Source organism: Notolabrus celidotus, chromosome 14, assembly GCF_009762535.1.
Source record: "Notolabrus celidotus isolate fNotCel1 chromosome 14, fNotCel1.pri, whole genome shotgun sequence".
In the NCBI taxonomy this organism is placed as follows: domain Eukaryota; kingdom Metazoa; phylum Chordata; class Actinopteri; order Labriformes; family Labridae; genus Notolabrus; species Notolabrus celidotus.
In genome coordinates, this window is record NC_048285.1 from 14,972,942 (window position 1) to 14,987,601 (window position 14,660).

A 14,660-nucleotide genomic window follows, 5' to 3' on the forward strand; every position below is an offset into this window, starting at 1 on the left:
TTCATAGTGGGGCCAGGGATGAAGAAACTTCAATCAGAGTGATTGTGGAAAAGTTTCTCTTAAAGAAGTGGAGGGTTATGCTTGTGTTGCCTTGGGGCACGAGCTGTCTGCAAGGTGACTTTACAGGTTGTCAAGTTTGGGAATCAAAAGAAAAACAGCACTAATAGCAGACATGGGGGTAGGGATGTTGGGTCCTTTCAAAGCCAGGGTCACAACTCAATTGTACTTACCATTAGACACAGAGTAGGATAAAAAGAAACCCATTTTCAGCGGGTGTGTTATGGGCTGGCATCAATTATCACCAACCACTTATTTTTCCGTCTCTTTAAAAGCAATGTGCTCTGCATCAGAGTGCCCTGATAATTGAATTGAGGGTAATGACTGCAAAAGAAATAAACCTCTGCAGAGGACTAATATGACCTTGCTTGTGATGGTGCAAAAAAATGTTGTGCATGGAATTAAAGGTTGTTGGAAAAACGTATTTAGGAGTAAAAGTAAGTATTCTTGTAACAGATATTCAGATGTTGCATTAATTTCCTACAAATCTCACTTTCTGCATCATGGTACCATGTGACAGCTTTGTGTTAGAAACTAGTTATTCTTCATGACTCTGAGTTATGTGCAGTGCAGTTGAGTACAGTTTGGATGGAAAGTGCAAGACATGTTTCTCCACTTGATAAGAGTTAAAAATTAATTTGGCCAACAATTCAGACAAATATTCAAATAGAGTTTGTATGCTTTAGAGTAACGCCAGACTGCATTCTGCTGATTGGTCAATAGCAAGCTTCACAAAAGCTTACCTCTGACTTACACTGAAGTTCATAGCAGATAGAAAACTAACAGGTACAAGCTAGCAACATAAAATTAAAACATTGAGTGTCACACAGATAATAAGAGATGTAAAGTATCTTTGTCCCTGTGTGTCACATCCCTCAAACTCACTATCATCTCCCAAGATGAACTCAAGTGCATTCTGAAGAGTGTAGAGCTTATTCTTATTCATACTACAAATAAAATATAAATAAAAAGCAATGAGAATAAAATGATTACAATAAAATGGCACCAGAATAGGACAGTCAAATTATGTTTGTTATATTAACAGACATTTAAAAAAAAGTGTTGTTATCCATTTATATAATATATACATCATTAGACATTTTTAGTGTTCATTTTTGCACTAATGCACTTTGAATTCAACAACAGAATATATTTACATTCAAAATAATTAAAACAGCTAAATTAATAGAGTGGGTTATTACCATTTTTGCTATTGTGACATAGAGGTCACCAGATTTTTTCCTCCCTGTGACAAACTATGTCAGTGATTTTTCTTAACTTCTTTGATATTAATTTGTTGAAGAAATATGGTCAGAACTGGTTAACTGTAAAACAGGACTCACTGTTAAAGCATTATAATTGTTAAATGGGTTTAAACTTACCTATTGTATCAAAAAACAAGCTTTTTGAAATTAGCTACTTCCTTAACTATTGGTCAAAAGTCACCACCATTTGAGGAAGTCACATCCTGTCCCAGTCACATGACTATCACATGACAACCACACCAGGGTGTATAGTATATGTCACTTAGGCACTTAATGAGTTAAGTTGAAACATAAAGTTGTATAAGGAAGATTCCAGGTTATTTAAAGTCTATTTTAAAACCCGTGTCACCATGGGTTTTTATGGGTTAAATTGTCTGTGTTGGGTTTGAAAGTCATATATTTTTTAAGCTGTATCTTCATGGCCAGTAAGGAGTCGGGCATGAAAACTTAATCTGCTGCAAACAGGCTTTAGCAGCCCCAGTGTTGCACATTGACATTGGCTTTAAAGGCATCTCAGACCTCTGCTGCACCACTTGAAGATTCTTTCAAAATGAAAGATTGGAGGTGGCTGAATATTCATCTTGTGTGGCGACAGGTTACTGCTGAGCCATGGTGTTGTGGTGTAAACCAGGCTAAGTGCAGGCATTAAGAACAGAGTGCCCGCAGATGCATCAGGCTGTGAAGAGCCACATGAAGATAGTGTCAGCTACTCGAGTGAGGTCAGCGGCTGATCTTTAACAACCCTTCACAACCTACCTTCACATTCCTTTTTCATTATTCTCATGTGTTTCTCCCTCTCTGTCTCTTTCTATTTATCACTCTGCCTCTCCCTCTCTCTAATGATGCTCTAGCTCTCTCATTCAGATCAGTCAATGCTTTAACCTTGATCTCTGTGATAAACCAGGGAGATCTCCTGCACTCTCTCTCTGTCATCCCCTCTGGTCTTCATCCATGTTTCCACTCTCCCGCCTCTTGCCCATTACTCGCTTTTCTTTTTAGCTCATCCTTTCATCAAACGTTGGCTCCCTTATCTCATCTGCATTCTCTTAATCAGCTGCTGTCAACTCACCCTTGTGATCCAGCTTCATTTCATCCCATACATCCCCCCACTCCTCCATCCCTCTCTCTCTACCCCTGTATCCCTCTCTCGCCCTCTCATGTACCTTGGCTACCATCTGATCATTCTGCCAGCGTGAATCTTTGGCCCACCTGATCAAAAGTTACCTCATGGCTAACTGAGCCTCGGTGCTCTAAATGAGGATACAGGCCTCACGCCTTGTCCCTCTCAATCACAGTTAGCAGCCCTGCTAAGTCCTGCAGTCCCTTCCCATTTGTCAGCCAAGTGAGTGATTGGCGCCGCGAGCAAATCAGACACCAGAAAACGAGGTATAGGGGGAGCATCTATTTCCCTAGGCCGTAATACCGAAGGCTGTGCAGCGTTTGTGACAGGTGATCTGCCTCAAACTGCAAATTTGCCCTCCTAGGGGGACATTATGTCATTTAATTTACTTAGCAGGCCATTACAGAAATATGTCTCCATCATATTTCACTCTTTTTAGTGTACCTTTTGGCTGTTTTCGCTTTCAAACTCCCAATGCACCTGTTTGATTGCCCCCGTCCTCTGTTCTCATGCAGCTTATTTCCCTAGTTTTTTTTGTCATATTTCTTTTTACCCAACGGCCACAAAATTGCACATACTGCTGTAGTGAGAGAGAGAGAGAGAGAGAGAGAGAGAGAGAGAGAGAGAGAGAGAGAGAGAGAGAGAGAGAGAGAGAGAGAGAGAAGGAAAGGGAGCAGGATGTTGGTGCCATCAGTGCCTCTGACAGACAGCCATGGCCTACACAGCTGACATAGTGTATTTCACAATCCAGTCTGGTTTGAGAAGGACCTGTGGTTTGCTCTTTTCTTTCGCTGTGCCCTCTGTGTTTATCTTTCTCTCTCTCCCTCTGTCCGGCCTTGTCACAAAGAGCAGGGAAGTGACAACGCTATCAAAGGCTATGTGTTCTTCTATTGATTGCTCCTGTCTGTCCCCCACCTTAAGCCATCAAAGGTTGTCACATATCAGTCATAGCTTGATGCTGTCTTTTCCATCAGCTATTGCATCAGAGCACTGTAGTCTAAAATGTCACAAGGGCTCTGTGGGAACATTGTATCAGATAATGGGCTTTTTTTTTTTCTACATAACCCTGTTTGATGGAAACTTTTTATCTTCTTCTCTATTATCAAGTTGCACTGATGCACAATATCCTCTGTGATGTATGATAGCTTCTTTCAGTGTATTAAGCCCTGTACGATTAAAATGTCAGGGTTGTTTCTACCAGCTAAAGTGGAACTTATACTCGTAGCAAACATGGATCAAACACAGACTTCCACATTTTGATGTCTACACAACAAAATGAAGGCATGAAATTATTCATTTAAATATTGTTCTACATGTGATATTAGATAATGAACTGTTCTTGTTTTCTGCAGGGTGTGGACACTGTGCGCGCATACATACCAGATGCTGTATGGTACGACTATGAATCGGTGAGACCTTTTTGTTCCTTTTAAGAACATCAAGTTCCTGTTCAGATGTGTCATAAGAAAGTAAATTGCATCCATGATGAATGCTTTTAGTAGAAATAAAACTCAAAGCAAGAGAGATGCCAGGGACAAACAGATCACACACTTAATATTATTTCAATTTGTGGAAAGGACTCTGGCACATTTGAAAAGTTAATGATTTCACCTCTTTTTGCTGATGATGTGGCGATATGTGTTAGTTTCTGATAGCATACGAAAACAGCACAAAGTTATATTTTGGGCTTTTACACATTTATTCAGCGAGTGGATAGAGCAGGAAACTGGGAGAGAGTGGGGGAATGACATGCTGGAAAGGGGCAACAGTCTGGAATCAAACCCAGACTGCCTGCTATAGTGGTGCACAATTTAACCATTAGGCTACATCCACGCCCGTGAAGGCTATTTTCAATAGTATTCTCAATTTATTTGGAGGGTACAAAACTTGAGTTCTGCAATGTATGGCTTGCCAGTCCAGAGCAATGAAAATAAGTCAAGACGAGGGAAACAGCATGGAAACTAGCAAGGGGTGTTCAAACACACAAGGAGCTGAGTGAAAGTGACATCCACCAAATTGAAGAAAATGGACAAGGAGTCTTCGGACCTTAATCTCATCGCAGTAAACAACATCCCTGACAAACCTAAACACAACCCCAATTCCCCAAAAGTTGGGACACAGTGTGGATGTAAATGGTGAAAAACTGATATTTGATAGTATCATAATCTGGTTTAATCAAGGTTTTACACAACATCCAAACTTTTTTTAAATCATAGGTTGTATATAAATACAACTTTTGCTATCATAGCTGGTAATAAAAAAAAAAAAAAAACCAGCAACGGAGTGCAACTAAGATGCTGGTTAGCTCATTAATTCAGAAAAGTAGATCAAATTTTTATTTTATTCAGAAAAAAATATTTCATAATTCCAAGATAATCCTCTTTTTATTATTATTTCTAATTGTTATTATTATTTATTTTTTGTCATGTGAATGCAATATGCTTATGTTAAAAAAATGAAAACATGAAAAGATAAAAATCCTGCAAATAAATTTTTCATAAAACAAATATAATTATTTCTAATGTATGGGGCCCACAAAAATATCTATATAGTCAATGTGAGAATACTTTATGTCTTGCTTTATTAGAAAGAACAGTGTGGGTGTTCCTTTTTGCTATCCATTTTACATGCATGAGAGAGCCAGATTACACATACAAAAAAACACATCATGTTCATAAAAAAAAGGCATGAAAATGATGTAGGTTTGATTTAACATGCCTGTCAGTTTTTACACACTATGAGAAAAAAGGGATGACAAATAAGCAGAACAGGATTAATCGCAGGGTTATTGCACTTGAATATGACGATTGTACAGGTGTACCTAATTAATTAGTTACATCAGTATGCACTAGAAATATCGCAAACAGGCTTAAAAGCGCTGTGTTACATCAGGGGAATTAACACATACACAAAGGACCACATGTATCACATGAAAGTCTTTGCCTGGAGTTCTTTGTTTGAGTCTGAGAGCGATAAGACAGAGCGGGAGTTAGGACAAAGATAGAGTGAAAGAGGGGACAGGAAAGAGAGAAGAGAGACTATCTCCCTGACAGAGAGATAAAAGAGGTGTTGAGCTCCTCTGGGACCTTATTTGGGCGTCACAGTGGTGATGTAAAGCGCCCACTGATCAGATGAACGATTAGATTGGCTGTCTTGCCACCAGCCCCTTGTCCTGGTTGGTCCCTAGTGATTTTCTGGGTGGGAGGATGGAAGGGTAAGGGGGGCTGTATTGATGTTGTGAAAATGACCATGAAAAACAAGTTTTGGAGGGAGGAAGGAATGGGGAAAAAGTGGGATTAAAGAGCGAAAAAAATTAGGGGGGATAGGAAATGAAGGAAGTTAAAGTGGGAAAGGACAGTGTGTTGCGTACAGAGAGAGAAAAGAGAATATGAGAAAAGGAAAAGAGAAGAGGGATGGCGTATGCAGTATGTGGGGGAGTGGATAGATGGAAGGATAGGCCGGTAGATATAAAGAGAGGAGAGGAAGAGAAGACCTCCTTAAGGAAGACAATGAAGGCGTGATAAGATCTGAAATTGCTTGTAGACTCCACTAACTCCAACCCACACTCACCCATACTCTACTGTACTATATAAAACGGTACACACCACACACACACACACACACACACGCACACGCGCGCACACACACACACACACACACACACACACACACACACACACACACACACACACACACACACACACACACACACACACACACACACACACACACACAATCTCACACAGACACACTCACACACCTCCATGGGAGTGAAAGAAAATGGGATAAAAAAATAATTAGAGCACCACAAGAGAGAATAACAGGACGCAGAGAAGGAAGTAGGTAGACAGAGAACGAGAGGAGACGGAGAGGAGAGAGTTTAAAATTGTTTGAGGCTGGTCTGAGGAGTCTGTCCTCAGGGGTTCTGAAATTAACTGAGCTCTATCAGGGCCTTTAGAGAAATGAGTTGAGGGGCTAAAAGAGAGAGAGAGAGAGTGAGAGACAGAGAGATAGATAAAGAGAGAGAGAGAGTGAGAGAAAGAGAGAGAGAGAGAGAGAGAGAGATAGAGAGAGAGAGAGAGAGAGAGAGACGAAGAAGTTTGTTTTCTCAACTTAAATAAGTGCTGATTTGTAGAACAGCACAGCCTGACGTTTCAAACTTGTTATTTTGTCAAAAATCACACGTTTCAGAAACTCTTAAATGAGCTACTCTCTGTGATAGCATTTTAATGTTTTCAGAAATGTGTTGGGCAACTTTGAGCAGTGAAACGCAGAATTTTCCTTTAAATTACAGTTTAGATTTCAAGGGTTTTAGCACCCCAAAAACACAGAATTATATCGGTCCCTTAAAGCAATGTGAAAACTTGCAAATCTGAATGCCTGGATGCCAAAGGAAATTTAAAAAAAAGATCAAATTAAAATTAAATTAAATTAAAATTAAAACAATCCCAAGGGGCAGTTAGAATGCCCTGTGTAGAACTGTTTTAGATACCAAAGCACAATAGGTGGAGGCTAGAAAAAACCTGGCTGCATTTAGATGACAGTTTTATACGAGCATATTGCCAGTATTTCCAGTCCAGGCTTATACAAATTTGTGGCCCCTGTCCTAACCTTGAACTAGACAGCATGGGGATTAATGCTGACCTGCTCACACTGCATCACATGGAGGAACACACAGTTGAACTAATAGATTTCCTTGTTGTCAGATGCAACGTGTGACGAGCCGCAAAAAGTGGGTTGACATGAATCTACCTGCTGACAAGCTTGGTTTACACATCAGAGGCGGTGCAATCCTCCCCACACAAACACCTGATGTCACAACTACCTACAGGTACACACACATACACACACACTGTTGATGCTATCACATACAGAATTTACATGTGATGTATATTCTTGTTATGCCTGACCCCATGTGTACAGACATATGTAGCACTGGTGCGGTTCATTTAACATCGACATATGTGTTTGTTTACGTATGTCTGCAGTCGCCGTAACCCCATGGGTTTGATTGTTGCTCTTGATGACAAAGACCAGGCAGCTGGGGAGCTATTCTGGGATGATGGGGATTCTAGAGGTATTGTGTGTGCAAATGTATGAGTATGTGTGAGAAAGTCTTCTTTATGTTGTTATTAGCACTAATTAAAGAGTTTTTATAATGAGCTCTGATTTGAAACTATGTTATTAAGCTATAGACATTAACAAGTGAAGGCCGCATTTGCTCTTTTTCTTTCCACAGACACTGTTAAAACTGGCAACCACATCCACTACCAATTCTCTGCTGTATCTGTAAGTTTCCCAGTACAAATCCATGCCACCTTTTAACTCCAGCCCACATACTCCTTCTAATCCTAACTCAAGTTTATTGTCCAAAACCACAAGAGACTGTTAGACATTCCCTGTCCTGAACACAAGCCTGATTGATCCATGGTGTACGGCCAAGGCTTTGTTAGATCAAGTACTCCATGTTCCACAGCACCCAGGATTGCCTTGCATGTTTAAAACATGCTGATGATGTTCTTTCTGTGTGCTAGCATTGCACTGGGGTGATGGAAAATCTATTGGAACAGCTGTTTGACTGATGGACAAGAGCTTTGGGAGTTGATAAGCTAGTTGTTTTACCAGTATACCTGATAACAGCAAGATATGTAAGCTGTGATTGTTGTTCACTGCTAGAGATCCCATCTATCAATCTAGTTATCAATCATGTTGTAATATGTAAAATTATCCGTACCACTTAGGTTAGCATGGTTTCTGAAGTTTAACTTGTGCTTATGTGTGTCCGCGACAGGGAATGCTGACAATACAGGCGACACATGCTGGCTACGAGGACCCAGCCAACATTACGTTTGAGACCATCACTATCCTTGGATTCCCTCATCCACCCGCTTCAGTCACTCTGACTCATGTTGGCACTGGATCAGCAGGAAACAATACCACCCCTGTGCCAGACAGCAATATCCAACATAATCGATTCAATGAGGTAAAGTTACATGTTCATATATGATGACCTCGCCAAACTATAATAAAATTTTGAATTAAACAACCATGTGATGTAAAGGAATGGCTGTGGCTCAGTGGTAGAGTTGGTCATCTCTCAGTTGGAAGGTTCGATTTCAGCTCCCCATGCCAAAGGGTCTTAGGGCAAGACAATGAACCCCAAATTGCTGTCAGTGACATAGCCAACAGTGTGAATGCATGTGAATTGGATCAGTCAGGCACTTTTCATAGCACCCTCTGCCATTAGTGTATGAATGTAGTGTGAAGGACTGAATGTGACATGTATTATACATCACTATTTGCATGTTCCAGCACATTATCATGAGGATGTACAGTTTTCCTCAGCTATATCTTATCAGCTTTCAATTTTGGTTTCACTGATCAGAACTTTGTCAGACCACTTCAGTCTAAGCTTTCTCACAGCTCTGTTTCCAGCAGCACAGGGCAGGTCTTTAAGTAAGTAAAAGAAGCTGCGACAAACCCACTGCACACAAACTGCACAGCACCAAACAGCAGGGAGACAGATAACCAGTGGCACTTTCAACTGCTAGAGTCTCAGACGCTGCCTTGAGGAGTTTTTGAAGACCAGCTCAGAGCCAAGCAGGGAGTTAAAGTTGGACTCAAGTTTTACAGGTGACTTAGAACTAAACACAGAAAACAAAAACGCTAATACCACCTGTTTTCTGCCATTATTCATCAAGTATGTTGATGGTTTTTTTTTTAAATATTGGCTGTTTAGTCATCATAATTAAACTTAAATTAATCATATTGTAGGATACCAAGATAACTGGAAATAATCCCTTCTTAGGATTGGAACTGAGTATATAATACAGTGACAAGTAAGGGATAATGTCTGGTTAGCAGGTAGTTATGGGAGATAGAATTTCAATAGGGTGGACAAGACCCTGATGCGAATCAGAGGGGTCTTGTCCACCCACTTATTTCCCGGCTATTAACTTCAAATACAAACACGGTGGGTAAAAAAAACTTGATTAAAAGACAATTTTGTTGATTTACATTGATTTACTTATCTCCCTGTTGTGGGTGATTTAGCATTAAACTGTCTTCACTCAGTTCTCTCTCTTCTCTGAGCTCTGCGGTTCTCACACCTTTAGAAATAAACAAGGCAAAAATCACAACTTCTAAAATTGCTGCTATCATCACCACCGCTCATGGTTTAAGTTTCTTAGTAGCGATCAGTAACCTAAAGTTGCTCTCACCTGCTCCGCTAGTTGCTAGGAATGCTGGACAGGATCCAAGATTTAAATATCCATGTTGCTTAGCCAGCCGCATTAGAATGCTAACCAAAACTAGCGTTTTGATGGGAACGGAAACTAACGGTTTTAGCTCACCTATGGTGTCAATAAGCAGAAGCAAACTGTGCCAGAACGCTTTACCCTGGATTTATTTGACATGATGTGTGATCAAACTTAATGTTAGTGAAAGTTAATAGATGTTGTTAAGGGGTTTTCAAGGGGTTTTGACCAATCAGAATCAAACATCTTACACAACTGGAAGATCAGTAAGAAGGCAAGGTAATACATATTACATAACAGATGGCCTGACACTGTCTAGCTGAACAAAGTCATAATAAATGCCCCCCCAAACACACACACACACACACACACACACGCACACACACGCACACACGCACACACACACGCACGCACGCACGCATGCACACGCGTATATTTTCAGGCATTTCCAGGACAGCCTCGCTGCACTGATGCAGGACAGATGCAGGCTGGATCAGGTCTACACTACTTACTCCTGTAGGCGTCTGCCATTTGTTTCAATCAGACCAAATGTGGAACCATTACTGTACATTTCAAGGTTAGCCTCTAAGTGTAAGAAATGATAACAGTGTACATTTGCTGAGAACCATAAAAGCACTGAGTGAGTGTGTGTGTGTGTGCGTGTGTAGGTGTGCATGTGAGAGGAAGACAAAAAAAGAATGAGAAAGGATGACTAAGAGCAGCGATCCCACAGAAGGCATCCAGGGTTATGAGCAAGAGCCAAGAGTCTATACAGTGTCAAGAGGTTCAGTTAAGTAACAACATAAGGATTTACTTTGGGTGCACATGTGCTCATGTGTGTGTGTGGCGCTGGCTTATGCTTGTGTAGATTCTCAAGGTCTCACTGGTCAAACACACACAAGCATGCATTTATCAAATGAGTCTCCCAGTAATCATTTCCTGGGGTGAAGGGTAAATGTGCTGTTAAACCTAAACTTAGGCTTGTCATGTCCATCAGTCTTTGTAAGCCTTGTTGTTCTGGGCCTTGAATGTAGCTCCCAGCAGCCGAACATCATTAGTTCTGTATGGAACACATGCTGCTCCCTGCATCATCTTTTCTCTTGATAGTGTTGTGCTCTTTTTAGACCGTTCAAACCAATCCTTTCTTAATATGAAGCCTTTACTGCCTTCTGTGTTGTTAACTGAGGATGTGTAAAAGCTTGTATTTTTAATGTATTTTCTTCATTTGCCTGAACTCCATCTCTTCTCTTTCAGTGTCTGCAATTATTCCCCTGCCCATTCTTGCCTTTGCAATCTTCCTTTATTTTCCAAAGTACTCAGTCTTGGGAGTCCTACAAGATGCATTTTCCACAGCCGAATAATTGGAGCATAATTTCAAAGCAAAATAACACACACGCGAAAAAAAAAATGAATACTGACAAAAATCCCGGGAGCCTCCTCACCAGCTGAGGATGGTTCAGATGGTGACTGTAGTGTCTTGAGTGAAAGGGGCTCCCCGAGATTTGTTGTAAGAGTGAGTCATAATTCCCAACTGAGGCTGTTGAAACGGCAAGGGAAATTAACAGCTGTGTCTTAATTGATAGCACACGCAACGCCAAGCACGCACTCCGTCTCAAGGAAGTGTGTCTGGGCTTGGTTGCATAAGGAGGATGTTCGCTCAGAGGAAACTTTGGGGAGGATGTTCTCACAGTGGCATTGTTGGATTTATATATAATTAATTTTTTCCTGCTGTGTCTCAAACACACACAGGCTCTTTTCCTGACTGGCCTCTCATTGACACTGGGAGAGTCCTATATTGTGCGGTGGGGAGTGGCAGATGAGTACCAGCGCTTTGACTGCTATCCAGAGGAAAATGCTGATAAGGCAAAATGCGAGGCAAGAGGTTGCATTTGGCAGGTGAGAGTTTGACAAGCACACACTGTATATTATTTTGACATGACCAGACAACTAGAAAACAGTTGGCTTTTCTTTTAAAACTGTAAGATTTTGCTTTCTTCTCTTATTCCATTCAGCCAAGCACCCTTGATAAAGTTCCATGGTGCTTCTACCCAGAAGACTACGGATACACGGTTACAAAACACCATATCACAGACTCAGGCATGACAGTCGATATCACTCAGAACAGCAAGTACAGGAGCAGTGGTCGTGAAGGGTCACCACACATCAACACACTCCGTGTCCAGATCAATTACCACAGCAGTGACATGTTGCAGTTCAAGGTGTGTTTTTCCCTTTGTGTTAGCAGAATTTTTTTTTTCTTTTCTTAAGTATCAACACATGCAAACTAACACCTCTCCCTTGCCCAGATCTGGGACCCATCTACAGATCGTTATGAGGTTCCAGTGCCGCTGTCTGTTCCTGCTGAACTTGAGACTAACGAGAACAGAAGGAATTATAAGGTCAATATAACCATCGACCCGTTTGGCATCCAGGTCATTAGGAAAAGTACAGGAACCACAATGTGAGTACCCAATGTTCTTTATTTGGCGTTCTTCTGTTTCCGCCTGCTGATATTTTATTCTGTTTCTCCAGTGTTGGGCGTTGGTATGTTGTATTTGAGTGTCTTTCAAAAGTCTCTCCAGTTACATTCCATCTTGTAGAACACATTGGCTTCCTTTTAAACACTAGTTATTAAAGATTAAAACTCTCTTGATTTTTGCTTTGAATTTCATCCTTGTTCAGGTACATGCATCATCATAGAAGAAGTTCATGTGGGTTTGATTTTAGTTGTCATACTTTGAACAGAGTTTAGAAGTTGCCGTCTCAAGATCCCTGTGGCTCAGTCATGATTTTGTAAGATAAATGTAAGGGACAGGACATGATTTTCGAATGCTGGAATATCAGCTCACTTATTAAAAACCAAAGAGTTAAGGCGACTATTATCTCATTTTAAAAGTAAAATTTTTCATAATTTTCACCGGTTCCCTGTTGTTATACAGTATTCCCGCCTGAAGGCAGCTATAGAGTGTGTTAAAGCTGTTTGCTAACCGCATTAAGTAGTTAACAGGAGGAGAAGAAGAAAAACATTAGCGGCAGTAGCTGGTAATATGTCTGTAGTGCTCAAGCGACAACCTCTGGCGGGGGGTAGTATTATTGCTTGAAATGCCAATCCCTAACAAATATCTAAAGATAAAGAAAATGTGCATTGTACTTAAATTATGTGATCTGTTTAATGTTAGTTTGTGCTGTGTTACTATAGAAAATACTCTCTTAAAAAACACAACTTTAACTTAACCAAGGTTCTCATTAAACAAAGGTTTGATACATAATTAAAAGGTTTTACTGTCCTGATTATTACATTAAGTAAAAAAAGCATTTGTTATAATAAAGGGAAGGCAACCCTGTCTCGTCCCTTAAATAGCCCACTAGGGAAGTGATTCATAAGGCCATTTTAGGCAGAATAGATGCTCACATTAACAAACAATAAAGTAAGACACTGGATATATATTCTCTACAAGTTTTTCCAAGGCAAAATGTAGTAACAATGCTGAATCAACTCCTCTGTTGCCCAGTCAGATATACGCAGAAAAGTTACTCCATATATCAGCGCCTAAAGTAGTTTCCTCCCTTTAAGCAGCAGCCATAATGTCATACAAAGCAGCCAAGCATTGGGAAGTCTTTTCAAAGCACATCTTCAAGTGGGTGACATTATTTTGTAGTTTAGCCTCCCGTGTTATTTAGAAGAGTCAGTTGAAATGTTGCTAATTAAAATTTCTGAGGTATATGCCTGCAGTTCCTACTGGTTATTATGCTTATTCGTGTCAAACATGTTGTGACTAACTCCCTTTGACAATAACACCCTTTCCCCCTTCTCCTTCCATCGCTCGCTGATTTTAATCCTCTGCTACTTTTCACAGCTGGGACTCCAATGTGCCAGGTTTCACGTTCTCAGACATGTTCATCCAAGTGTCAACTCGACTGTCATCAGAGTTTGTCTACGGCTTTGGAGAGACGGAGCATTCCACATATAAACACAACCTGAACTATCACACCTGGGGCATGTTTTCCAAGGACCAGCCTCCTGGTGTAAGTATCACACTTCAGCACCTACTGTGACTTGACATGTTCACGCACACGAGAACACGACTGCAACACTTATGTTCATCTGAAGTACCTGTTACATCATGCTGCTTTAGAGGCATAGATTACTAATGTATCTTTTTTTTTGAGAGGATGTTGGAGTGGTGAGGATTTCAATGCTTAAGATTTAACTCAGAGCAAAATTATTGTTTACAGCGCAGGTTCTTTTCAAGCATTGGCATGTTTCATCCAAACCAATTTTTGAGCTTGTCATGCCATATATAACTATGCACCCTGCAGTGACTGCCTTTAACATTAAACCCTCAAGAGACTGCAGAGGTGACTTGTAAACAACAATCCCTGCACAGTATGTAAACTTGTCTCTCTGCCATTCGTGTCACTTTGATGTGTTGCTCTTGATGTGAACTGCAGTTATGGAGTGTCATCATGTTTTCCCTGCTGGTGTCAAGGCCAGACAGGCTGAGGTTTCCACCTGCATCAGCATCATCAAGCCTAATTGCTGAGCTGTCAAGACGGCTCCACGGGGTTCAGACAAGTGCTACGGGGCCCCTCAACGAGCAAGGGAATTAGAGTGAGGGTGAAAAGGGAAGAAAAGTGGAGAGAAATGAGGGAAAAAAATACAGAGCGGACAGCTGGAGCGACAGATGACATGGATTCTGTATTTACAGAGTATTTGATATACTTTTAATACTCCTAATAAAACAAAACGTGAAAGGGACATTAGTTGAGATGATAAATTAATCTAAACTTGATTGATAACAGAAATAACAGAATGTGTCATTTTTTATGTTAACTTCATGATATATTTTATTGATTAATCATAATCAAAGATTAATCATAAGAAACTTAGATGTTTCCATGTCAAAAACAATGCCAAATGCCTTTTTTCCCGTAAATAAAATTTTTCCTTAGCAACACAAT

The 14,660-nt window shown here is 40.5% G+C and overlaps 1 protein-coding gene across 1 annotated transcript in view; it reads left to right on the forward strand.

The window, feature by feature from the left end:
- Positions 1–14,660, forward strand: part of si (sucrase-isomaltase (alpha-glucosidase)) — a 73,509-nt gene that overhangs the window by 27,506 nt on the left and 31,343 nt on the right. Inside the window, exons 19-27 of the mRNA XM_034700287.1 lie at positions 3,795–3,851; positions 7,149–7,273; positions 7,431–7,519; positions 7,682–7,731; positions 8,234–8,425; positions 11,448–11,594; positions 11,711–11,917; positions 12,005–12,159; positions 13,556–13,724. Of these exons, the coding sequence (XP_034556178.1) occupies positions 3,795–3,851; positions 7,149–7,273; positions 7,431–7,519; positions 7,682–7,731; positions 8,234–8,425; positions 11,448–11,594; positions 11,711–11,917; positions 12,005–12,159; positions 13,556–13,724 (1,191 nt within the window). The remainder of the gene's footprint in view (positions 1–3,794; positions 3,852–7,148; positions 7,274–7,430; positions 7,520–7,681; positions 7,732–8,233; positions 8,426–11,447; positions 11,595–11,710; positions 11,918–12,004; positions 12,160–13,555; positions 13,725–14,660) is intronic.